Source organism: Rutidosis leptorrhynchoides, chromosome 5 (assembly GCF_046630445.1).
Source record: "Rutidosis leptorrhynchoides isolate AG116_Rl617_1_P2 chromosome 5, CSIRO_AGI_Rlap_v1, whole genome shotgun sequence".
NCBI lineage: Eukaryota > Viridiplantae > Streptophyta > Magnoliopsida > Asterales > Asteraceae > Rutidosis > Rutidosis leptorrhynchoides.
The window spans coordinates 445,659,465-445,686,547 of record NC_092337.1 but is presented as its reverse complement, the minus strand read 5'-3'; the positions used below and the strand labels follow the sequence as shown (position 1 = coordinate 445,686,547).

Below are 27,083 nucleotides of genomic sequence, written 5' to 3'. Positions count from 1 at the left end.
ATCCTCCTTCGGACATGATACAAATTTCGAAGTACTAAAGCATCTGGTACTTTGGATGGGGCTTGTTGGGCCCGATAGATCTATCTTTAGGATTCGCGTCAATTAGGGTGTCTGTTCCCTAATTCTTAGATTACCAGACTAAAAAGGGGCATATTCGATTTCAATCATTCAACCATATAATGTAGTTTCAATTACTTGTGTCTATTTCGTAAAACAGTTATAAAAGCAGCGCATGTATTCTCAATCCCAAAAATATATATTGCAAAAGCATTTAAAAAGGGAGCAAATGAAACTCACCTAATGTATTTTGTAGTAAAAATACATATGACTATATTGAACAACTGAACAATGCAAGGTTGACCTCGGATTCACGAACCTATATCAAGTATATATATTAACACATATAGTAATATTTAAATACGTTTATATATATTAATATTTATATTTATTAATAAATAACTTAATTATGTATATTTATATATTTTAAATAAATACTAATTAATTATATTTTAGATTCATATTTAAAGTGTTTTAATTAAAATATATATAATGTATTAAAATTTATATATATGATTATATAAGTGTATATTTATATATTATATGTAACTTAAATAATAATAATATTTTAGTTTTTTTTTTTTAAAGTAACATTTAATATGGTATATATCTAAAAAAAATCATTATAATAATACTAAAATAATGATAATATTAATATTATTAATAATTCATTTTAAATTATAACCTAATCATTTTCATAATAACATTTGTATTTATAATCTTATAATGATAATAATAATGTTAATAATAATAATAATAATAATAATAATTATTATTATTATTATTATTATTATTATTATTATATTTATTTTCTTATACCTCATATAAAGAACAGATCGAGATGGCAAAATTGAAACGCAGAGGAGAATTGTCGCGGTTTTTAGGGTTCTTTGATTCATCCACAGATCGATCAAACATAAATCATAATTGTTTCATAGGTCATCGATTTATCCTTATCATTGATCAAAGTCTTCATCAGTTTTCAATTATCGTTGATCACTACCCCTCATCAATCGATTAGGTAACCGATCCATCAATTGATTCAAGTAAGTAGTAGATTCAATAATTTTCTCTTAATTACTTAAATCCCTCTATATTTTTGGTATACTTATTTATTCGAACGGAGCAATAATTCATGGATTCCAGGTTTGAAGGATTTATTGATTAGAATAAAAATATAGAAATTTTTAATAGTGTGAACTTGGTATTTTGGTATAGTGAAGATGGTTTTGCGGGTGGTGATTTCTAATGGTTGTGATAGGATTTCAATGATGCTATTATAGTGTCGTCATAGTGTGAACTAAATAGAAAATCATCAAACAGATAGGAGAAAAACAAGATGGCCGTCCACAATGGTTTTTGAACCAACAGTAGTTGAGATACTTTGCAAGTTATGGTTGTGGTGGTTTGAACCAAAACAGAAACTATAACAGTATTTGAGGTTTGTCCTTGATTGTAATAGAAGGTATTGTTTTGTGGGTGAGTGTGTGATGGTATTCTAACTCACACAAGAAAACAGGAGATGAGTTGTAGCACTTAGCAGGACATGTAGCAGCAGCAGCATGTAATGAAAATGATGGTGATGATGTTAGAGACGATAACAGTAGCAGTGACAATAGAAGATTAATAAGTGAGTATTTGGTTAATTGGTTTCCCTGTGAGACTTGTTTGGTGTGAGTTTACAAAAAGGTTGTTGATGTTGTGTTCTAGGATGCTGTAATTGGAGTCCTTTTTTCACTAGAAGGTTGCAGCATATACAGCAGCATAGTGAGTACAAATGTATTCACAGTCGCCTAAATCTCTGTAAGAACTTCTCAACATTTTATATAAAGAGCATAAGGTTACTCATTAGACAAACATATCATGATCTGTATATATTGTTACCTCGTATTATATAAAGTGTTATATAGAAGGAAAGAAGCTTTTATATTTGTTACAATTAACTGTAATTTTATTGTATTGAAACTTATTAACAACCCGTGTTCTATTATTTTCATAGTTAATCATTGTCGGGTTTTTACTACCTTAGATTCTTGATTTGAATTTGATGACTCATCTTACCAGGTATTAGCTTTGTAATGGCTGCAGGTATTATACTAGTTACAGTCATGATAAACTGCAATAACAGCAAGTGTGTAGTGGGTTTTCAAGGGTTGTTATGGTGGTTTGGATTGGTGATCGTAATATGACGGTTTGATGATAGAAGGGTGACTTTGGGTTTGTTTTTACAGCGGACAGCAGCAGCCCCCATGGTGGTTGTTTGTGGATTCAACAAGACAGGAGTAGGAGATAGATAGGGACGTTGTTCTTGGTGGTTTGAGGTTACTGTGGGGTGGTGTTGGGTTTTCCTTTGGGTGCAGGAAGATAAGTAAACGGCAGCAGTAAATACACTCGATAACCTTGAGTGTTGGTGTTTAAACTTGAAACAAAAAGAAGTGTATAAAAATATATTGAACTGTAAATCACAGGTGCTTCTTGTAGGCAATTGATTTGACTATGGCCCCTCTAATATTCGGTCACCCCACCCATATAAAGTGAATGACAAAATGTTGATTGTAGTTGCAATATTCACCTTTTTCTTTTTGTATAGAAAATTTATGTGGTCCGTGAACTTAGAAAAGTTAAGCCAACACATCACCCTATTCATATATTAAATTGCCATGTTTTCAATTATCATCAACTTTATCATAATAACTATCACACAAATGAATGCATCGATAGTTTGATGGTTTTGGTTGTGAGTGTTTTCATGGATACATGGTTTATTACATTAATTCAATATATTGTGAGTTGTTGTCTGCCCAATAGATATATTGATTTGTATAGATGTAGATTACACGTAAAGGAAAATAGAACATGGTAGTCACTAATAACTTAAATCACGGAGGAATGATACAAGTGAGTTTGAGATTGAATTGAATATGCATTACGAGTATGTATATATAATTTATATTCAATATTAATAATAAATAAATATAATTATATTAATAATAATACAATTAATTAGAAATAATTAAAAGACTTATAATAATAGTAATATGAATAACAATAATAATAATATTGATCATAAACATTATAATCATAATAATAATTAATAATAATGAATATATTTATATTTATTATAAAAATGATAGTAATAATAATATTAATGGTAACAAATAATAATTTGTATTATTTAATATTAATGCTATAACAATTTAAATATATCATATTTCTATCTATATATTATATATTAAATTAATAATATTAATAATGCAGATATCGATATTAATAATAAAAGAAATAATAATATTATTAATATAATGACTATATTTTAACTCGTAATTACATTTAATATACTAATATCACAATTTATTAATTATGTAATATATATATATATATATATATATATATATATATATATATATATATATATATATATATATATATATATATATATATCCTATCTATCAATTATATAATATATTGAATCTTTATTATTTATATATTACAATATATATGATATTACTTATATATAGAATTCATATATATTTACATTTTTATTTACGCATAAATGTTCGTGAATCGTCGGGATTGTTAAAGGGTAATTGATTACATGAATTAAATTCCAAAACTTTCGTGACTCAACATTACAGACTTTGCTTATTGTGTCGAAATCATATAAGAATAAAGTTTAAATTTGGTCGAAAATCTCCGGGTCGTCACAGTACCTACCCGTTAAAGAAATTTCGTCCCGAAATTTGAGTGAGGTGGTCATGGCTAACAATAAAAATGTTTTCACTACGAATTTGAGCTGATAAATAGAATTTTATTACTGTTGAATAATATGGATAAGATATTTCGATTACTCGAAGAGTATGAGTGAAGCTATCACTAAATAGTGAAATGAGAAAGGCATGTTTCCTCATAACTTTTGACTAGTCATGGTTGAATTTAAAAAAATAAGGTGCGTCTTAGCTTTTGACATTATCTTGGTTGAATTCCGGAATTCAAGGGATTTAAAGAAAAACTTCGAAATCTAAAAGATTTGATTCTTCGGTGAGTAAGGAAATTAAGATCTTTAGAATTAAATACGGTGATTTGCCTCGATTACTCTGTCTGATATTACCATTATAAATTAAACTCTTCCGTTCCATTATTCTCACCATTCCTATACTTTCTTTCTTAGTTCATACATCCAAAAGATTATGAAATTGCTTAATCCTGTTCTAATCCTTGTTATTTTCCTAATTATCATTTTTGTCATCCATCTTTTCAATCTTCCACCAGAAAATCTGTTTACTTTTGCTATTATCTTGGGGTGATACTATTCTTAATTATACCGTGTCTTTATATTGTTATTCGTATTAATACCCACAGTTTGTAATTTCGGCGTTGTTATTGGACTTTATATTTTTCTTTATATTTCGAAGTCCCATCTTCTGTCTTCTATAATCATTGTCATCCACAGTTAATGCTCTCTTTTATTTGCTGCGATTTATACCCCCTTTCCATTTTGGAGCTTCATGCTTTTGTTTTCTTTTCGCATGTAATGGTCCAGAATTCGTAGGTATGAAGTTTCGAATTATCATAATATACAAAGTAGAAAAGGAGGGTAGTAGCACGATTTGATTTGTCAAATTACAAGAATATCTGGAAAAGATCGATTCATCAATAAAATATTTTCTTGATATTTTTGAGGTTAAACAGAATACAAGTGTCGTGTAACATGGCACGTGATGACGGTATGATCTGTGAATCATCACGTTCCATTAGAAACTCAGCATGACTTACTGTAATATAATCACGTTGATCAAGTGTCATTATATTATACTAACTCATGCATCAGTTCTCAACATTATTTCAATAACATTCATATTTTAAGCTTGATAGTTTACAAAATATAGAAACTAACCGTTTCTATATGATGTAACACTGATAGCACGAAGAGATTAATGATTTCAGATAAGAATAATTATGAAAATATCTTCAGAAATATGGAGGATGAAAGATACGATGATATCTTGGAATTTCTAATATCGAAGGATGGTGATGAAAAATTTTCCGCAAGATTTTAACATGACTTCGGAGCAAGATATTCTATAAAGATTTCATCGGATCCAGAACTACCTGGATTCTTTGAATATAGGATATGGTCCTTGTATTTATCCTTGATCTCCTTCGTGGTTAGCTCAATCCGTTTTCCAGTTCCAACTTTTCTGAGCTTTTCCAACATAATATTCTTTATCATCAAACTTCTGATGATTAAGGTCGTTTACGGCTGTCTACGGTTTCTGCTGCTTCTTTCAACTTTTTCAACATTCAGAGTATTGATTTGTAGACTGAGTGCTTTTCAGAATTTCAGAATGAAAGATCATAATTTTAAGAGATAAATGTTATACATATAACGGTTGATGTAGATATGCTGTGAGTTTTCAAAGTACTGTTTGCTGATTCCCGATAATTGGTATGGCAATTATTGTTACAAGATGTAGATGAGTACATGATAAGGTTCAACGAACAATAATGATTTTTCGGAAAGTCAAAGATCAATGAAGTTGCTGGTAAGTTTACCGCTAATGTGGTGGAATATAAATGGTTCTCCGGTAACGATGACGAAAGGTAAACTTATATATCAAAGTTATACTAGAGTTTACTCGAATGAAAAGTCGAAATTGATTTGCTGAAGCTGTGACAAATTTGGCTAATTTGAAAAGGAATTGCAATGTTATTTTCGGTAATAACAATGCCAAAGGAGCTAGTACAGATACGTGTTAAACTTTTACTCAGGTTCCGAGAGTTTTTCAGGTGCATAACTATATGCATCAATCTTTTCTTCTGTAGATGAAGTGTGGTTGGTTCATCCTCTCGGTTGAGGTGTTTTCAAGAATCATGAAAGGTTTAAACGCAGGTTGTAATCGTCAAGATACCAATGAGGTTTAAGATGAAATCAAGTGGCAAATTTGAAGAATTGTTTAGTTTCATATATTATAATCAATATTTTAATTCATCTTAATTATCCAATCTTATTAGTCCACAGTCGATAGTCCACAGTTAGCTAGGAACAGTTAGCTAGGATCTTGTTAGCGTGGATTCTTAACAAAATTTCTTATAGTTAATTTGTTTGTTTCTAATAAATTTTATTCCTTCAAATGTTTTCTTCATTATGCCACTTGTTGGATTCTGATAGGTCAAAATCCAATATGAAATTGAACTTGGATGAAAATAGTTGCTCTTTGGTGAACAGATACGTATATGCGTGAGTTTGAGCAGTGTTGTTAATGACTGCTGAGTCTGAATTGAAGAATGTACAGTGTAACTTATTAATGTGAAATCTTAAGTATTCTTCGGGTATTACCTACCCGTTAAAATATTTTCATCATTAACAGTTTGTATGAAAGAATTTTTAATCACAATCTTTATGAAGATATATATACATATATATTTTCTTCAGATGTAATTATGGATTTAATGAGTCAATATAATATTAGACTCATTTGATTTTTGATTTGAGCTAGAATAAGTAATCTCTAAAACTATTAGGATCCACATATTCTTCGCAAAATATTAATGAAGTTATGGATCAATACTTCATTATTAATTACTGTTGGTACTCCTTGGTATCCATGGTGCGTATGATGTTGATGTTCGTGGGTCAGATTGTGATGTTGAGGCTTGGGATGCAGATGTTGTTGTTGGTGGTACTGTTGGTGCCGATAACGTTGCTGAATCTGGTACATTTTGCACCATATTTTTCAAGGCTACAACTCGGGTACGAAGCTCGTTGCCTTATTACTCCGGGATGATTGTCGGTCGGAACGAGCGGATGAATAAGATCTAGAATTCGAGATAGTATAAATTCGCGACGAGATACTCTGGAAATGAGGGAGAAAATAGTATTACGAACAGATTCGCCGGTACGTGCTTCGGGTTCTTCGTCAAGAGGGCAATTTGGTTGGTGGAAAGGATCGCCTTCTTCTTGTCTCCAATGATTGCGTAGACTACGAACCCATCAGATGAATTGAGGATAGCTGATTGATTGATTCATTCTGGTGACGCTGCTTTCAGAGCTGGAGTGGGACTCCATATCGGAATCCGAGGGACTTGAACTAGTGGTGAGTTCCATTACGTACGATTGAATAAAGGATTTTTCGATATGAAATGATTTTCGGATATCGGATGATATTCTAATTACATAAAATACCTATACATAGTACAGAAGATCCTGTAGATTACGAAGGGAATTAAGGAAACGTGTCAGATTAAGTCTACGGTAACAGATACGTTAAGATATGAATTAGCAGATACGCTAAGATATGAATTTTGTCTATACACTATTCATGCAATCAATGCAGTAAGATGTGTCTAGACTAAGAATGATAAGTAGGTAATTTTAGACAAGAAATGATAAGCAAAACTTTTGTCATGCAGACACGGTCGAAGTCCAGACTCACTAATGCATCCTAACGACTTATCAGTTAGACACACTAATGCAGACATGGTTCGCTAAGACCACCGTTCTGATACCAACTGTGAAGACCCGTCCTAATCCATCCAGACGAAGTCCGTATCGATTATAAACGATTCACAATAGTTGATTACATCGCGAGGTACTTGACCTCTATATGATACATTTTACAAACATTGCATTCATTTTTGAAAAGACAATATTTCATTTCATCGAAAGTTGACGGCATGTATACCATCTCATAATATATATAATATATCTAATTATAATTGACTTAATATTAATCTTGATGAACTCAACGACTCGAGTGCAACGTCTTTTGAAATATGTCATGAATGACTCCAAGTAATGTTTCTAAAATGAGCAAATGCAGAGCGGAAGATTTCTTTCATACCTGAGAATAACATACTTTCAAGTGACAACCAAAAGGCTGGTGAGTTCATTAGTTTAACATAAATAATCATTTCCATCATTTTAATAGACCACAAGATTTTCATATTTCAATACACATCCCATACATAGAGATAAAAATCATTCATATGGTGAACACCTGGTAACCGACATTAACAAGATGCATATAAGAATATCCCCATCATTCCGGGATCCTCCTTCGGACATGATATAAATTTCGAAGTACTAAAGCATTTGGTACTTTGGATGGGGCTTGTTGGGCCCGATAGATCTATCTTTAGGATCCGCGTCAATTAGGGTGTCTGTTCCCTAATTCTTAGATTACCAGACTAAAAAGGGGCATATTCGATTTCAATCATTCAACCATATAATGTAGTTTCAATTACTTGTGTCTATTTCGTAAAACAGTTATAAAAGCAGCGCATGTATTCTCAGTCCCAAAAATATATATTGCAAAAGCATTTAAAAAGGGAGCAAATGAAACTCACCTAATGTATTTTGTAGTAAAAATACATATGACTATATTGAACAACAGAACAATGCAAGGTTGACCTCGGATTCATGAACCTATATCAAGTATATATATTAACACATATAGTAATATTTAAATACGTTTATATATATTAATATTTATATTTATTAATAAATAACTTAATTTTGTATATTTATATATTTTAAATAAATACTAATTAATTATATTTTACATTCATATTTAAAGTGTTTTAATTAAAATATATATAATGTATTAAAATTTATATATATGATTATATAAGAGTATAATTATATATTATATGTAACTTAAATAATAATAATATTTTAGTTTTTTTTTTTTAAAAGTAACATTTAATATGGTATATATCTAAAAAAATCATTATAATAATACTAAAATAATGATAATATTAATATTATTAATAATTCATTTTAAATTATAACCTAATCATTTTCATAATAACATTTGTATTTATAATCTTATAATGATAATAATAATGTTAATAATAATAATAATAATAATTATTATTATTATTATTATTATTATTATTATTATTATTATTATTATTATAATTATATTTATTTTCTTATACCTCATATAAAGAACAGATCGAGATGGCAAAATTGAAACGCAGAGGAGAATTGTCGCGGTTTTTAGGGTTCTTTGATTCATCCACAGATCGATCAAACATAAATCATAATTGTTTCATAGGTCATCGATTTATCCTTATCATTGATCAAAGTCTTCATCAGTTTTCAATTATCGTTGATCGCTACCCCTCATCAATCGATTAGGTAACCGATCCATCAATTGATTCAAGCAAGTAGTAGATTCAATAATTTTCTCTTAATTTCTTAAATCCCTCTATATTTTTGGTATACTTATTTATTCGAACAGAGCAATAATTCATGGATTCCAGGTTTGAAGGATTTATTGATTAGAATAAAAATATAGAAATTTTTAATAGTGTGAACTTGGTATTTTGGTATAGTGAAGATGGTTTTGCGGGTGGTGATTTCTAATGGTTGTGATGGGATTTCAATGATGCTGTTATAGTGTCGTCTTAGTGTGAACTAAATCGAAAATCATCAAACAGATAGGAGAAAAACAAGATGGCCGTCCACAATGGTTTTTAAACCAACAGTAGTTGAGATACTTTGCAAGTTATGGTTGTGGTGGTTTGAACCAAAACAGAAACTATAACAGTATTTGAGGTTTGTCCTTGATTGTAATAGAAGGTATTGTTTTGTGGGTGAGTGTGTGATGGTATTCTAACTCGCACAAGAAAACAGGAGATGAGTTGCAGCAGTTAGCAGAGCATGTAGCAGCAGCAACATGTAATGAAAATGATGGTGATGATGCTAGAGACGATAACAGTAGCAGTGACAATAGAAGATTAATAAGTGAGTATTTGGTTAATTGGTTTCCCTGTGAGACTTGTTTGGTGTGAGTTTACAAAAAGGTTGTTGATGTTGTGTTCTAGGATGCTATAATTGGAGTCCTTTTTTCACTAGAAGGTTGCAGCATATACAGCAGCATAGTGAGTACAAATGTATTCACAGTTGCCTAAATCTCCGTAAGAACTTCTCAACATTTTATATAAAGAGTATAAGGTTACTCATTAGACAAACATATCATGATCTGTATATATTGTTACCTCGTATTATATAAAGTGTTATATAGAAGGAAAGAAGCTTCTATATTTGTTACAATTAACTGTAATTTTATTGTATTGAAACTTATTAACAACCCGTGTTCTATTGTTTTCATAGTTAATCATTGTCGGGTTTTTTACTACCTTAGATTCTTGATTTGAATTTGATGACTCATCTTACCAGGTATTAGCTTTGTAATGGCTGCAGGTATTATACTAGTTACAGTCATGATAAACTGCAATAACAGTAAGTGTGTAGTGGGTTTTAAAGGTTTGTTATGGTGGTTTGGATTGGTGATCATAATATGACGGTTTGATGATAGAAGGGTGACTTTGGGTTTGTTTTTACAGCGGACAGCAGCAGCCCCCATGGTGGTTGTTTGTGGATTCAACAAGACAGGAGTAGGAGATAGATAGGGACGTTGTTCTTGGTGGTTTGAGGTTGCTGTGGGGTGGTGTTGGGTTTTCCTTTGGGTGCAGGAAGATAAGTAAACGGCAGCAGTAAATACACTCGATAACCTTGAGTGTTGGTGTTTAAACTTGAAACAAAAAGAAGTGTATAAAAATATATTGAACTGTAAATCACGGGTGCTTCTTGTAGGCAATTGATTTGACTATGGCCCCTCTAATATTCGGTCACCCCACCCATATAAAGTGAATGACAAAATGTTGATTGTAGTTGCAATATTCACCTTTTTCTTTTTGTATAGAAAATTTATGTGGTCCGTGAACTTAGAAAAGTTAAGCCAACACATCACCCTATTCATATATTAAATTGCCATGTTTTCAATTATCATCAACTTTATCATAATAACTATCACACAAATGAATGCATCGATAGTTTGATGGTTTTGGTTGTGAGTGTTTTCATGGATACAGGGTTTATTACATTAATTCAATATATTGTGAGTTGTTGTCTGCCCAATAGATATATTGATTTGTATAGATGTAGATTACACGTAAATGAAAAGAGAACATGGTAGTCACTAATAACTTAAATCACGGAGGAATGATACAAGTGAGTTTGAGATTGAATTGAATATGCATTACGAGTATGTATATATAATTTATATTCAATATTAATAATAAATAAATATAATTATATTAATAATAATACAATTAATTAGAAATAATTAAAAGACTTATAATAATAGTAATATGAATAATAATAATAATAATATTAATCATAAACATTATAATCATAATAATAATTAATAATAATGAATATATTTATATTTATTATAAAAACGATAGTAATAATAATATTAATGGTAACAAATAATAATTTGTATTATTTAATATTAATGCTATAACAATTTAAATATATCATATTTCTATCTATATATTATATATTAAATTAATAATATTAATAATACAGATATCGATATTAATAATAAAAGAAATAATAATATTATTAATATAATGACTATATTTTAACTCGTAATTACATTTAATATACTAATATCACAATTTATTAATTATGTAATATATATATATATATATATATATATATATATATATATATATATATATATATATATATATATATATATATATTTTATATATATATTTTATATCATATCTATCAATTATATAATATATTGAATCTTTATTATTTATATATTACAATATATATGATATTACTTATATATAGAATTCATATATATTTACATTTTTATTTACGCATAAATGTTCGTGAATCGTCGGGATTGTTAAAGGGTAATTGATTACATGAATTAAATTCCAAAACTTTCGTGACTCAACATTACAGACTTTGCTTATTGTGTCGAAATCATATAAGAATAAAGTTTAAATTTGGTCGGAAATCTCCGGGTCGTCACACATACCTGGGTACATACATACATACACACATATATGCATACATACACACTAACATACCTACATCGCTAAACATACAAAACATAGATACAAGCATAAGCATACTTACATACGCATACATACATCCATACAAAAACATACTTACAAACATCCATAAACATACACCAAGCAAACATATATGCACACATAAAAACAACCATAAACATACATACCCAAAAACATCCAAACCTAAACATGCAAACATCCATACCCGACACCCTAAACATGCGTACATACATACACAAACATACCTGCACACACAAACATACCCAAAACCGAGACGGAGTCCTGGTTAGATGCGAAGCACGGAAATACATGAGGATACATACGTACACAAACAATCATACGAACAACACTTTAAAAGAAGACACATACACACAATAACCCATACCCACAAGCACCCCTACCCCCAAACACACATACATATCAAAGCCTACTCGTCTATTCTAATTCTAGCCCTCCACGCGTTCCTATCAGAGGTCATGTCCTCGGTCAGTAAAAGCTCCTTCAAGTCGAGCTTTATTCTATCCTCCCACCTACGTGTGGGTCTACCCCTTCTCCTTACACCGTCAACTGTAAGTGCTTCGAATCTCCTAACATGTGCAGTAAGAGGTCGTCTCCTCACATGCCCAAACCATCGAAGTCATTCTTCTCTTAGCTTGTCGATGATGCTTCTAACTTTCAGGTTCTCCCTTAAAACACTATTTGGAATCATATCCAACATCGTCTTACCGCATGTCCACCTAAGCATCCTTATCTCTGCCACGTCCATCCTTCTCTCTTGCGCCTTCGTCATTGGCCAACACTCTGATCCTTATAGCATGGCAGGTCTAATTGCCACATTGAAGAATTTCCCTTTCAGCTTTAGGGGATCTTCCTATAGCATAAGACTCCAGTCGCTGCTCTCTACTTCACCCATCCTACTTTAATACGGTAAGACACGTCTTCATCTATCCTCCCGATTTGTGGAGCATCGAGCCTAGCCCTAGGTATTTAAATGAGGTTTGTGGATGCAAGATCTAGTCTCCAATGCAGATGTTCACTCCATCATCTTGTTCATCATTGTTTCTATCGAAATCACATCTAAGATATTCCGTATTTTGTCTACTAATTTGTAGACCATTACCTTCTAAATCCACCCTCCATTGCTCCAGTCTTCTAGTAAGCTCCTCCTTAGATTCAGAAACAAACACAATATCATCGGCAAAGATTAAGCACCAAGGGATACACTTTTGTATCCCTCGAGAAAGCTCATCAAGAATCAATGTGAAAAGAAAAGGGCTAAGGGCCGATCCCTGATGCAGGCCTACTTCTATTGGGAAAACTTCGGTATTTCCCACTGGCGTTCGAATGCAAGACTTCGCCCCTTCGTACATATCCCTAATAACATTAATATATCTACTCGGGATACTTCTACCTTTAAGGGTCTTCCAAATCAAATTTCGTGGGACGCAATCGTAGGCCTTTTCCAAGTCTAAGAAAACCATCTCAAGGTTCTTTTGCTTTTCTCTATACTTCTCCATAAGATTCCTAATAATATGGATTGCCTCTATCGAAGAGTGCCCTGGCATGAAACCAAATTGGTTTTCCGACACATTTGTTACGCGTCAAAGTCTAGTCTCGATCACTCTCTCCCAACGCTTCATAGTATGACTAAGTAATTTTATGCCTCTATAGTTACCGCAGGTTTGAGCATCCCCCTTGTTCTTATAGATGGGAATAATCTCGCTCACTCTCCATTCCATAGGCATTTTAGAGCTTCGATACGTCTTGTTGAAAAGGCAAGTCAACCACCTAACACCATCGTCGCCTAGGCACCGCCACGCCTCGATGGGGATCAGGTCCGGTCCCGCAGATTTATTTCTCCCCATCTTTCGTAGTGCCGATCTTACTTCCTCTTAGTTGATCCTCCCACCATATATGTTGTTATGAGATTGTTCTATATCAGAATCTTGCGGATCTTCATGACATTCAGGTCTTCCTCCAATGAAAAGGGATGAGAAATACCCTTCCCATATTTTCCGAATTTCATCTTCCTTTACTAAGGTTTGACCATCTTCATTTTTGATAAAATTGATGCTATCTAGGTCCCTGCGCCTTCGTTCCCTAGCTTTGGCTATCCTGTAGATATCATTTGCTCCTTCTTTGGAGTCTAGTTTCCTATATAAATCTTCATATGCCTTATCTTTTGCATGGGCTACAGCCTTCTTAGCTTCTATTTTGGCTTCTTTATATCTCTCTTCAACCCTAGTTCTACTCGCTGGAGTCCCCTCCCGACAAGTGATGAGCTCCCTATACCTTAGTTGCTTAAGCGCGACTTTGCTTTGAACCTCGTCACTAAGCCACCATGATTCTCTATCCGACCCATGTCCTCTCAATGTTCCTACTACCACACCTAAGGCTTCATTTGCTGCCTCTCTAATGGTGGACGCTAGAAAAGTCCACATCTTGTCCGCATCATCATGAGATACCATTTCCACATCTGCCTCAACTCTTACACCAACCAAAGTTTTAAAAGTCTCCGCCTTCTCTCCGTTCAACTTCTTCCATAGGATTTTAGGTTGGACGGGCCTCAAGCTCTTGGTGACCCGACTCTGGAGAACCAAATCCATGACCAACAATCTGTGCTGGGAGGAGCATGTCAAGTCCGTCAGGGCCTTACAGTCCACACATATCCTAAGATCCCCTTTGCGAAGTAACAAATAGTCAATTTGGGTACTATGACCCCCACTATGAAAATTTGCTAACTGAGCATTCGTCTTCTTGAAGAACGAATTCGCAACAACCAAATCGTAAGCAACAGCAAAATCGAGAATAGAAAGCCCTTCCTCATTTCTTACTTCGTACCCAAAGCCTCCATGGGCACTCGGATAACCCTCGACATTCGTTCCTATATGACCATTTAGATCTCCACCAATAAGTAATCGATGGTCCGGAGGGCACATCCTCACAACCTCGTGTTTCACCTTAATGGTAAGATCGGTGTATTTAAGTAATTAGGGTTGTAAGTATGTCGCTTATTTAGCTAGGTTTAATTTTTTTTTTTTTTTTTACAATTGATGTACTTATTAATATTTAAATCCGTTTAGATGTTATTAAGTTTTTTACTTTTTAAATTCTTTTAGTATAAATATCAAACATAATAATTCCAATTATATTATGTAAATGGTATACCTATAAGCTATAAGTTATAACTCTCATCATACTTATAGAAAACAAAAATACAAAAAATCAACTACCATACCTATTTACCTATAGATGCTTAAAAAATTGTGTAGTATCTCTCGGTTTGCTTTTGGTTCTAGCAAAGAAGCTTGAAACTATAAAAGCATTTCCCTCCCCAATCTTTTACATTTACTTTATTAAAGCAATTTAACTAATCCTCACACACCACTTTTTGATTCATGTATACCTAATAATCTATTTTACCCTTAATTATACTTAAAATAATAATATAAGTTCAGCTTTTTAGAGACATAAATATAATTTTATGAGGTAAAAGTGTACATAAATAAAAAAATGATGTGTGAGAATCACCGCTGTTCATCTAAATATTTACATTTTGATTTAGATTGTCGTAGTATCAAATATTGCAAAAGATAACACCAATGAGTCTGTTACTCTTAAATTACACTACTCATCCCTACTTTTATAATTTTGCGCACTCTCAATCCCTGGAATAGATAGCCGTTTAAATGCTCCGTTAACTCTAATTCTCATAGTGGTAGGGTTTTACCGGAAAATGGAAGAAATTGGGTGGTCCAATTATTGGTTTTTGTTACCTTAGTGAAGGGGTTATGTTTTATACAATGGGTGATGATTTTTCAAACGATTTCACTACAATTATACATTACGCGTAGTTTTATTCTATACATAAGTAATGGAAAGTTACGATGAATTGACTATTAAAAAACATGAATAATAGTGAATTTACTCTTCACATAATTCATACTATGTTTATTATTTATGTTTATGGCAGGACGTCATTTCTACCTTTATTCTTTTACAAACCCCATGAGAAATATTCAATGTTTCTCATATTTATTATTACAGTTTTAATGGTTTATTGAAAACAACAGGTTTTGAACAAGTCTTTTATATGTGGGTTTATTGTAATTAAATATATATAGGTTAAGTCACTTGTGGGTTGGGTGAATTGAATTCAATTTTAATATGATATCAGTGAAATAGTAAAAATTCATTTTCTTGTTGAAAAAAATGGAGGATGAAGGTTCGAGTGTGAGATTGGTTCGTTGCCCTAAATGTGAGAATCATTTACATGAGCTTCCTGAGCATTCTGTTTACCAGTGTGGCGGTTGTGGTGCTGTTCTTAGCGGTAAAGTTTCAATCTTTAAAAAAAAAAAATAAATTAAATTAAGTTAATTTAAACGTTAGAAGAAACCATGATCTTTTATGTGGTTGTGTACTTGTGATGATGCATTTTAAGTAGCAAATTGTGTAAGAGTCTAAGAACCATAAAAATTTTGTTGATTGTATTGGTTTATGTGGATTCAGTTTCATATTGGAACTCATTATGAAGTAACAATAATGAGCATTATGATTTAACAAAGCACCAAGTCTTACCTTTTTTCAAAATTTAAGGTGAATTCTATATTGAAATGGGTGATAATATGTTGCTAGGACCTTTATATGAAATATTTGAATTTTATGATGTTAAATTTTGTGCAAAATTGCTGTATGGCTGTTTTTGAGCTTAACTGATGTTGTGTTTATTTATTTATTTGCAATGTAAATTGCTGATCATGGATTTAATGATGCATGATATTCAAGTGTTATCTGATTATATGATATCTGAAAAACACAATTTTCTTGAGATAATGGTGTATATATGTGATTAAATTCACGTCTTCGATGAATCAGGAAAACAATCGACACCAGCTAGTGAAAAGAGACCGTTAGAAAAATCTGATAACGAGAGTGGTATAAGGGTAGAATCGTCAAAAAAAGTTTCAAACTTTACTGCTAGTTCTTCATCAATAAACGAGAAACATGAAATTTTCACCGATTATGATCAAAGTAGGAGAAGAAGGCTCAATTTCAACCAAACCAACTATGGCGTGTCACGTGAAGTTAACCACTCGTTTGCACATGTAATGTCAAGGCCCATTAGGTTTCATAGGAATGTTAGTACAGTCGAAAAGGGTAAATTTGGAAATTTACCATATTCAAACGAAGGTCCTTCGAGTTCTCACTTAAATAGTTTTAATAGCTTCGGTAATCACATCATTAACCATGGTGGTTTACACGAGCTCTCGAGGGTTCAAGATTTAGAAAACGATAGAACTACACTTCTTAAGAAGATTGATGAGTTAAGAACTCAACTTAGCAGAACCTGGGTTACCTGGCCACATCAGCTTCCACCAATGCCACGTCAGCCTCCACCAATGCCACATCAGCCTCTGCATCATCAATATCTACCTCCCGTATACCATGACCCTTATCTTCACCAACCCTCATGCTCTTGTTCACAATGCTACAACATGAACTGGCAGCCAAATCCGCCAAAGATTCATCCTTATTCGTTTTACAAAAGTCAACCTGAACCTTTGACTTACGGTCCACGTCAGATGCCACATCATCACGCACGTTCTATTGATTTGAAAAACGGCAGCTTTGTAAGAAAATATCCTAGAAGAAGGTTGATTTTGAGATATGGAAGTGAACTTATATCTCAACCCGTATCAGGCGGGGCCCCATTTATAAGCTGTTGTAATTGCTTTGAGTTGCTGAAAATTCCGAAAAAGCTTAGATTTTCGGAATCGAACTGTAACAACACGATAAAATGTGCAGTTTGTTCCTGTATAATATCGCTGAGACTCGAGGATAACAAAATGATCGCTTCAGTTTCTTCATCTATCATACAACAAAAAGTCAATGAACGAAAGTCAAACAAAAGCTCTCCTGATTATGATAAATGCGGTTATAATTTTCAGTTAACAGACGCTAATCCAAATTTATCAACCAGTGGAGCTGAAAAGAGGGTTACGCAAAGCCCTAATAGTGTGACTGAAAGTCAAAACGATGGTACAAGTCCAAACGATGAATTGAGTAAAAGTCAAAATGATGACTTGAGCAAAAGTCAAACAACTGATCAAGAAAGGGCTATTGTTGATCAGTATACTATTAAGAATTTTGTGAAAGATGCATTGGTCACAAGTGAGATAGATGTGTCTTTAAACGAGTATTTAAATTGTGATGTTAGCATACAAGACGATCGATTAAAGGGCAAAAAAGAGGGGAGTGAATCTTTTTTTGCGGGTTTAATCAAAAAAAGACTAAAAGATTTTTCAAGATCAAGCAGTGGTGTAGAGAAGTTACGATCAGACGTTTTTGTGAATGGTCAACTTTTGACCGATCATAAAGTCAAAAATGCTGAGAAGTTAGCAGGACCAATTCATCCTGGAGAGTACTGGTAAGTCTATTCTATTGATATAAATAAAAGCTTCTACTTTGACATTTGTAGTCAAACATTTTGACCTTAAAAGTCAAACCGTGTCACAAATCCCTTAATATATTTCCGTTTGTTCAATCAGGTATGATTCCATAGCTGGATTTTGGGGTGTGATGAACCAGCCATGCTTCGGTATTATCCCTGTAAGATCAATTTTCATATCTTGAGATTTTGACTTTTTGTAGTCTATTTGACTTCAAAAGTCAAACTAATTGTCACCATATTGCAGCCATTTATTGAAGAATTTGACTATCCACTACCTAAAAACTGTGCTGCTGGGAACACGGGAGTGTTTGTAAACGGTAGAGAACTTAATCAAAAAGATTTAGATCTTCTTGTTAACAGAGGGCTACCAACAACTAAAGATCGGTCTTATATTATTGACATTTTTGGAAAAGTTGTTGATGAAGACACGGGCGAAGAACTAGATGGTCTTGGCAAGCTTGCTCCAACGTAAAGTTTCAATTTTTGTTCTGTTAATTGTTTTCTTATTTCTTGAAATTTTTGGTTTAAATATTTTTTCTTGATTTATATGAACAGGGTTGAAAAAGTAAACCATGGATTTGGCATGAAAGTCCCAAAATCTGTTTCTAAATAAATCTACATGTTGGTGTTGATAAGATGGTCCAAGTGAAGAACTTTATTCAGGTTGTGCAAATTTCAGTTTGTTTAGGTTTTATGTCATGGGTACATTGTCACATATTCCTTGTTTCTGCCTTCTTAAATCTGACTACATCACTACAAGTATGTATATGTATATAGTATATAATAGTATATAATATATAATATATAATTTTATTATTAAATATACAAGAAAGTGTGAAAAGGACAGAGCATTTTTCCTGCAGTGTGTATAGTTGGTTAATATTTACCACATCAGTTGGTTCTTAACAGTTTCATTATACAAAGTTTCAGGAAACCCATTCATAAAAGATTGTATCCTCTTGTCACACTTAATGTTACAACAGAGATAATTACTGTTAGTGCATAATTGTAATTCCTAGTTTTATTCGTTGTTTTATGATTATTTTTTGTTATCATTATGTAACTGTACGTTGACTTTTGGATATTGATTGTTTACGTTTTGTTAAAGTTTAAGTCCAAGGTTAATATGACTTACTTTTTGACTGACAGACAAAGTCTTTTGATCGACAGAAAGCCTCTGTCGGTAGACAGAGCTAAGTCGGAGGAATAATTATTTAGGTTGACTAACGATCGACTGAGGAAGTCAGTCAGATGAATATAAATATAGGTTTCAGGTTACATTGTCATGTGACGCACCATTTACAACCCTAGCCGTTTTCTCCGTCTTCTCTATGGTTCCCATAGCACCCAACACGAATAACAACTTATAGGCATCGATCTAATCTATTCCTTAGGTCTAGGTTTGATTCATTCAATCCCACAAGTTTAGCTTTATTCGATTAATACTTTGTCTACTGTTTTTCATCTCTAGATCGTGTCTATGATAAGCATAAGATCTGTTTTAGTGTCTACAATTATAGAATATTATACATAAAAGATTGTATTCGTAAAAGATTGCATTCTCCATGTTGTACTTATTTGCATTATACAAAGTCATAATTATCTTCTAGCTTGTACCGTTCCTCGGAAACTAACTGTTCCGAGTTTTATTAGGAAAGAAAGAAAAGAAATGAAGAGGAATTAAAGAGAAGAAAATGAATGGTTTTTTGAAAGAAAAGATTTTAAAGAAAATTAAATTTAAACAACATTTATGTTTCCTTTTCTTTCTTCCATATCAAAACTCGTGAACTCAATAAACTTTAATTTCTTTTCATTACTTTTTTTTGAAACGGCAAACAACACATCCATATTTATCCACGACGGGACTCAAACTGATAAGTTAAGAGATTTCTTGATACCGCTAGGCCACAAGCCTCCTGGTAAATGAAATCTTAAGATAGGGTAAATGAAACCTTTGATCGAATTTCTTCTTCAGATTCTCAATTTTTAGGAACTCTTATAATTATTTAACGTCACTCTTTTCAAACTCTTTTACCGTATCATTATTTAACCTTTAGTCTCATATCTTATTTTTTACTACGTATCAACTAATAATGATAAGTGATGATGATAACTATAATAATATATGCATGATCATACAAATGGGCTTAAACATACTCAACTAGCCCAATACTACGTGCAATTTCAGCATCCAAAGATTTTTCAACGATTACCTTGTTTTAAGCCGCATGCGTAAAAGAAAATGAGGACATAATTCAAATGTTATTTTTAACTGTTTCCAAGTAATATAATAAATTAAAAGGCCGATCAGAAATCTTACCAACTGTCTAATGGAGTATTAGTTTTTTATATCTAAAAATAAACGTTAGATAGAAATCTTACCAACTGTCTAATGGAGTATTATTTTTTTATATCTAAAAATAAACGTTAGATAGAAGGAATATATGCATTGGATGTAGTAGTCATTGAGTCAATAACTCAATATCAAGTCAGAAGCATGTGAGTGTGTAAGGTTTTGATAATAAGAAAACATTTTCTATTGTTATTTTGGAAAGAGCAAATCTTTTTCCGAACAAGAAAGGTGGGGATCGCGCGCTGCTGCTTGAAAAGTGCTAGCGATTTAGAAAGCGACAAACATACTTTACATATTACATTGTTCATAGTTTAGAACCGATGTTCGCGTTCACGACACACATAATTTACATATTCTAAGTCGATATTGCCTAGCTATGCAGGCCAAAAGAGTGCTTACAAATTACAGTGTTCTAACGCGACACGAGCGACACACATAATTTACATATTTTAAGGTGATGATGCCTAGCTATGCAGACCAAAAGAGTGTTCTAAACGGTCAGGGGTGGTCTACATGCTGCCTTCATCGCGCCTTGTCGTGCCTCTGGATGGTCCCTCTTTTGGCTGTTCGCAGGTTTCCAAACGGAAATATAGTTGGTTTCCAAACACACACATGAATAGTCTAGGCCCAATCAAAATCAAGCCAAAAAAATTGACCAATGAGAGCCAAGTGTCTACTTTGATAAATAGGAGATAAGGGAATAAGTATACAAAATGACTTTGTTACAATGAGTGATACAAAATCTCATGGCCATTTACAATTGGTCAAAAGAGAAGAGTAACACCCATGGCATGGTGGGTTACATTAATTCCGTTAAAAGATCACATGTATCAAACATTAACCAAACACTTCAATGTTCAAATTTTTGCCAACTCAAGTGTAGTACATACCTCTCTTAGCAAGTATATTCTAACTAAATCAGCAAAAAACCAGCACTTATATAACACATAAGCAATAAATCTATTAACCAAACACTATCAATTTTGAACAAAAATGACAGTGGAACAAACCTGCTTTTGAAGTGAGAAAAAACTGATGTGAGACCTAAATAGCGTTATGTACAGGTCCGCTACATACCTTGATCTTGTTCATTAGTCATACATTCATAAATTTATGAACTTCCTTCAACCCTGGTATAAACAGCCACTGGTAATTATTTATGAACTTCCTTCAGCCCCATATTTACAAATTCATTTTACCAAAATCTGAACTTCATTTTGTTGCTCGTGTTTTACTCCTCGAGCTGAGATGCATATACAACTTAAATTGAGTTTTGCATTATCTAGTCATTAGGATCCCTAAAATTGATATGTAGAAAAATGATATACCAAAATAACATAACCATGCACACATTAATTCTCGAATCACAAACCACTATCTTAAGTTAATTTGAATCAATCTAAATGGTCCAAATGGGCAAATCAAACAAAAATTTAGCTTAGCCAAATCTAATTTGACAATGCATTTGAACATATTCACATGGGTCATTATCTTAGAAGGAAAAACATTTTGACTATGATAAAAAACAAAAAAATCCAAGAGACTGATGAAAAAAAAAAGATCTTTAAAAATCACTATGATAGCCGCTGACAACATCAAAACGATCAATGACTTATTTACTTATACTTTAGCAAATTTACTATATATGTTCTTTACTCCTATTTTGTATTGTAACGACCCGTCAAAATCGCTATTGACGCGGCACGTTAATCATTGATTCCACAGTGAGGTTTTGACCTCTATATGATACGTTTTGATAAAATATTGCATTCATTAAAATAAGTGACTTTCTAAACATAGAAAGTTATAAACATGTGGGCGAGTGCTTAGGTATAAGCAAAACCCCGAAATACATAAGTCTTTAATTTAAAGGTTGACATCACAGTCCAATTATTTATTACACAACGCAGTTTTATTTTGAATGCAATAAACTTTGTACAAAGCATGAGAGACTCCATGCAGGCAACAAGCACATCACAGCGGAAGCATTCTAAGGACCTGAGAATAAAACATGCTAAAAAAAGTCAACACGAATGTTGGTGAGTTATAGGTTTAATTGCTCGAGTCATAAACATGTATAAAGATAGACCACAAGATTTCATCAAAAGTTTATCAATAGATTCTACGTAACAGAGCACCCTGGTAACTAAACTTAACGCTATAGTGATAATTACCCCATTCGTTTTAATACACGCAAACCAACGTGTCTTAAACTCAAATAACATACGTCCGTTAAAAGGCTAGCGCTCTAGCTCGGACGGGGATGTCAAGCCCTATGGATCCATATACAATTATTCGCGCCCACCAGTCCATATCCTATGTACTGGCAGCTACTAGTTACCAAAGCTAAGGGATTTCCGGTTTAACTCAGTGTAGAATTTAGTATGTACTTGTGTCTTATCGCGTTTAAAATAAATTGCATGCATTCTCAGCCCAAAAATATTTAAAGTATTTAAAAAGGGAGACTATAAACTCACAGTTCAATATTGAGACTCAATATTGTAGGCAAATTGCGTAGACGTAATGACGGTAGATGACTGTATGGTTGGCCTTGAATTCAAGAACAATACCCCAAACAATACCCAATATTTCCTTAGCTTAAAGCGGTTTGAAACCCGAATTAAAACACCCTCGAATATACTTTATTATTATTAACTTAAATTAAAATTATAATTATAATTATAAATTAAAATTTATATTACATAAGAAAATATATTGTGAAGTATTTCGTCGAACAAACTGGCATTTTTATAGTACTTTTCGATTTACTGTAGCTCATGCGATCGCATGAGTTTTCAGTGTTTTTGCCATGCGATCGCATGGCCGCCTTTTCTGTTTTTGTTTGCTAGTTCGTCGACATCAAATAGTGTTTTACTGTAGCAAATAGTGTTTACTGTAGCAAATAGTGTTTTACTGTAGCAAATAGTGTTTACTGTACCAAATAGTGTTTACTGTAGCAAATCACTGTAGCACTGTAGCAAAATACGGTTTCACTGTAGCAAATAGTGTTTTACTGTAGCAAAGTCATTTTTACTGTAGCAATTAATGTTTTACTGTAGGAAAGTCGTTTTTACTTGTACATCTTATAATATATATATATATATATATACATACATATATGTATATTTACATAATATTAAATCATAAAGAGAATTGGTTTAAATTAGTCGAAATTTTTCGGATCATCACATGTATACACATATAAGACCCAAAGTTAATACAATGAAGACACTTATATATTTTCATACAAAAACATATTATGACATAGATCAACTGAAGCAAACATCATAGATCCAAGATAATTTTAATTGTTGAAACAAAACACTTACCAACAGCACATATAAATCAAGAAAAAAAAAATCAACTATATTGTACCTTCAATAGTCTTTTTTGTTTTTGGCATTTCAACGAACAGTTTATTGGCACACGTATTCTTTTGGAAAGTTCCTTAACTATTTCTTTTATGTATTCAGTCTCTAGCCTGCAAATTATTTTTCAGAGAGAATGGTACATTAGAAGAAGTCATACATTTAGTAAGATATTATTAAACGCATACAACATCTTATGTGGTCCTTTTAACCAGAAGATGCAAGATCACAATATCACTTTTACTTTTACTTTTTCGATAAAAACAAAACAATGGTATCACATGTAATCCAAATAAAGAAAACAATAAAAGAATTTTATAGTAAATATGTAAATGTTTGATGTCTGTCCTAACACACTTGGATTAAGTTACAATTTACAACTATAACTAAATCCTCAATCTAGAACATAAATATATCCGAAAACTCAAACCCGTCAATGGTATTAAAAAATGCAAAAAATTGGAATTATATACTTTTTGTAACAACACAAGTCATCTAATCTTTAAGTATTGATAAAGTAGTTTACCTGCCCTTTACTTCCAATCCAGTTAATTTAGAAACTTGTGTAAGTGCTTTCTTCCATATTTCTATATTCTCTGCTAATACTCTTTTTTTCTCCACATCAGTCTCTGCTTCCATCTTCTTTTTATGCCAAATCAGTTAAAATTTGAGCCCTAAATCAGTTTAAATTTAGCCGATTACCTTGTTAGCAGGAGAATTAGTGTCAATTTTGAATGCTACCTGCAAAGAAGCTCACAATTACAACACCTTTAGATTAAATCCTGTAGGATATTTTGGGGAGAGATTAGGAGCTAATAGATGAAGAGGAGAAGGGTATGGGGATGGGAGGGATGGGTTCAAGTCTGAAGAAGATGGGAGGGATGGAGAGGAAGGTGGGAGGTATGGGTGCGAGACATATACACTTTTGTGAGGGAAAAAAATGATATACCGGTTGTTATAATACGGGTTGAGTCACGGGTTCACGGGTCGGTTTATGGGTTGTCGGATATGTGGCCACTATACATGAATAGTCTAGGCCCAATCAAAATCAAGTAAAAAATAAATTGACCAATGAGAGTGTGGCTGTTTACTTTTTCTTTCGTTAAGCTCTGTATGGATATTGATGTCAGTATGGAGTCATCAGTGAAATACAAATGTTGTTTACTTTTTGTGCTGAATAAAATGACTAAATTACCCTTAACTAGTTGGAAGATACAATCAAATTCAATACCCCTTTAAAGTAATTAGCAAATAAAATATCATCACAACTTACAGTTCAATACTCTTCTAGAATTCACTATAAATAATAAATAAATATAAATAAACTACATTATAGTTCGGTTTAAACTATTACTACTAATCACCAATCAGCCATAACTGCACTTTGAACACCAACACCTCTTCTATCACTCCCTTCAACACCAATACACCATCGACGGAGCCACCAAAACATCACACTCCATATGTATATAATAAATATAGATAACAATACAAAATACGTTTGTATAAGGAACCACTAGTCTAAATAAAATGTGAAATTATGAGTAATTGATAGTGAAATTGAAGAGTTGGGACCTGTTAAGGTTTCCCGGTGAGTAAATTTGTATATTATTGTGTTAAGAAGGAATTATATGATTGTATATTTGGAGATCGATTGTCGAAAACAACAGGTGACGGCAATTTTACAATATCAATTGTTTCATTTGGTGGTCGTAGATGAAAGAGAAAAAGGTGTACGTTCACTGATGAAAGAAGAAAAGAGAAGGGTACTGTTGTAAAAAGGAGGGCTGTATCCAGACTACATAGGTTTTTGGAGTGACCCATTAATGTCTCCATTTAAATGCGTTGACCCAAAAAGTCCCAGGTAAACACACAAAATGCTGACCGAATAATGTCTCCAAACAATTAATTTCATTAAGCTTCAAGTAAACAGGCCCTAAGTGTCTACTTTGATCAATAGAAGATAGGGAATACGGAAGTTAAATAGGATATTTTTATAACCACTTATATTTATGAACTGTACTTGAAATGATTGAGCTGATTATATTCGATATATTCTTTCTTTTAAAAAAAGGCAACAATTTTATTGATAAATTTAAAGAGGTTTACACATACAACTATATATAATTACACGAAAGAACAACTCGAAAGCCATACACAAAGACCACAACTAAATCATGATGTTAAGATGGCATCCGGATTTTATGAAAGGAAGACTTGAGAGTTGTGGATCCATGTATGTCAATCCAACGACTTTGTCATACATCTTTTGGCAACTCACTCGTAGCTTTTTAGTTGTATCTCGTTTAATGCCATAGGTGTGTTCCACGATTTATTTGAAAAAACCTTTTGATTTCGGCTTTTTCAAAGAAGATAGCTAGTCGACCAAATCACCGCTTGCCATAAACTTTTGCCTACATATGTATTTGTTTGACCCGCATCCGTGAACATATCTTCAACATTAACAAAGGGAATACCACCTCGTCCCCACCAATCGAACACTTTGCACCACACATCGAAAGCATGTTTACACAAGATATAGAGTGGTTAACCGTTTCAATACCGCCATCACATAGCGGATAACGAACCGAATGAAGATCAATACCTCTCTTATCAAGCTCTATCAATATCGGAAGACGGTTTTTATTTGCTCTCCAAACAAATACTTCAATTTTTTCCTGCACCAATTTGTTACACAATGTTTCACAACTATCGTTACATGGAATTAAAAGTCTCGAGTTGATCAAGTTTGTTAGACCTTTTGTTGAGAAAATGTGACAATCGCTCCAAATCCATATGGACGAACACGTCATTCATTGATTTCATTGCGAGGTATTTGACCTCTATATGATACATTTTGTAAACATTGCATTCTTTTGAAAAGGCACACCATAAATGAATATTTAAATCAAAGGTTTTCGACATCTGATGATTTCTACATATAGACAATCACCATAAGTAATAGTTT

General features: G+C 32.5%; 3 protein-coding genes across 3 annotated transcripts; 1 reads left to right on the top strand and 2 right to left on the bottom strand.

Annotated features, from left to right (window-relative positions):
- Window positions 1-12,956: 12,956 nt before the first annotated feature.
- On the bottom strand, window positions 12,957-13,808 carry LOC139850132 (uncharacterized). The gene is made up of 2 exons (XM_071839721.1): window positions 13,619-13,808; window positions 12,957-13,303 (listed from the first exon to the last, which is right to left on the bottom strand). The coding sequence occupies exons 1-2, from the start codon at window positions 13,806-13,808 to the stop codon at window positions 12,957-12,959; spliced, it is 537 nt and encodes a 178-aa protein (XP_071695822.1).
- Window positions 13,809-13,835: 27 nt separating this feature from the next.
- On the bottom strand, window positions 13,836-14,882 carry LOC139850131 (uncharacterized). Its single transcript, XM_071839719.1, has one exon. It carries the CDS (start codon window positions 14,880-14,882, stop codon window positions 13,836-13,838), a length of 1,047 nt encoding a protein of 348 aa, XP_071695820.1.
- A 1,273-nt stretch (window positions 14,883-16,155) lies between these two features.
- On the top strand, window positions 16,156-19,007 carry LOC139850130 (uncharacterized). The gene is made up of 5 exons (XM_071839718.1): window positions 16,156-16,273; window positions 16,819-18,370; window positions 18,492-18,552; window positions 18,639-18,862; window positions 18,950-19,007. Exons 1-5 carry the CDS (start codon window positions 16,156-16,158, stop codon window positions 19,005-19,007), a joined length of 2,013 nt encoding a protein of 670 aa, XP_071695819.1.
- The last annotated feature ends 8,076 nt before the right edge of the window (window positions 19,008-27,083 follow it).

What these genes read in the sequence shown, in the direction of transcription:
- LOC139850132 (XM_071839721.1), bottom strand. Translation starts at nt 13,808, where the DNA reads ATGGGGAGAAATAAATCTGCGGGACCGGACCTGATCCCCATCGAGGCG. An exon ending in GGGGGATGCTCAAACCTGCG is followed by an intron (nt 13,304 to 13,618) that starts GTAACTATAGAG and finishes ATATGTACGAAG; the next exon opens with GGGCGAAGTCTTGCATTCGA.
- LOC139850131 (XM_071839719.1), bottom strand. Translation starts at nt 14,882, where the DNA reads ATGTGCCCTCCGGACCATCGATTACTTATTGGTGGAGATCTAAATGGT.
- LOC139850130 (XM_071839718.1), top strand. Translation starts at nt 16,156, where the DNA reads ATGGAGGATGAAGGTTCGAGTGTGAGATTGGTTCGTTGCCCTAAATGT. An exon ending in TTGTGGTGCTGTTCTTAGCG is followed by an intron (nt 16,274 to 16,818) that starts GTAAAGTTTCAA and finishes TCGATGAATCAG; the next exon opens with GAAAACAATCGACACCAGCT. An exon ending in ATTCATCCTGGAGAGTACTG is followed by an intron (nt 18,371 to 18,491) that starts GTAAGTCTATTC and finishes TTGTTCAATCAG; the next exon opens with GTATGATTCCATAGCTGGAT.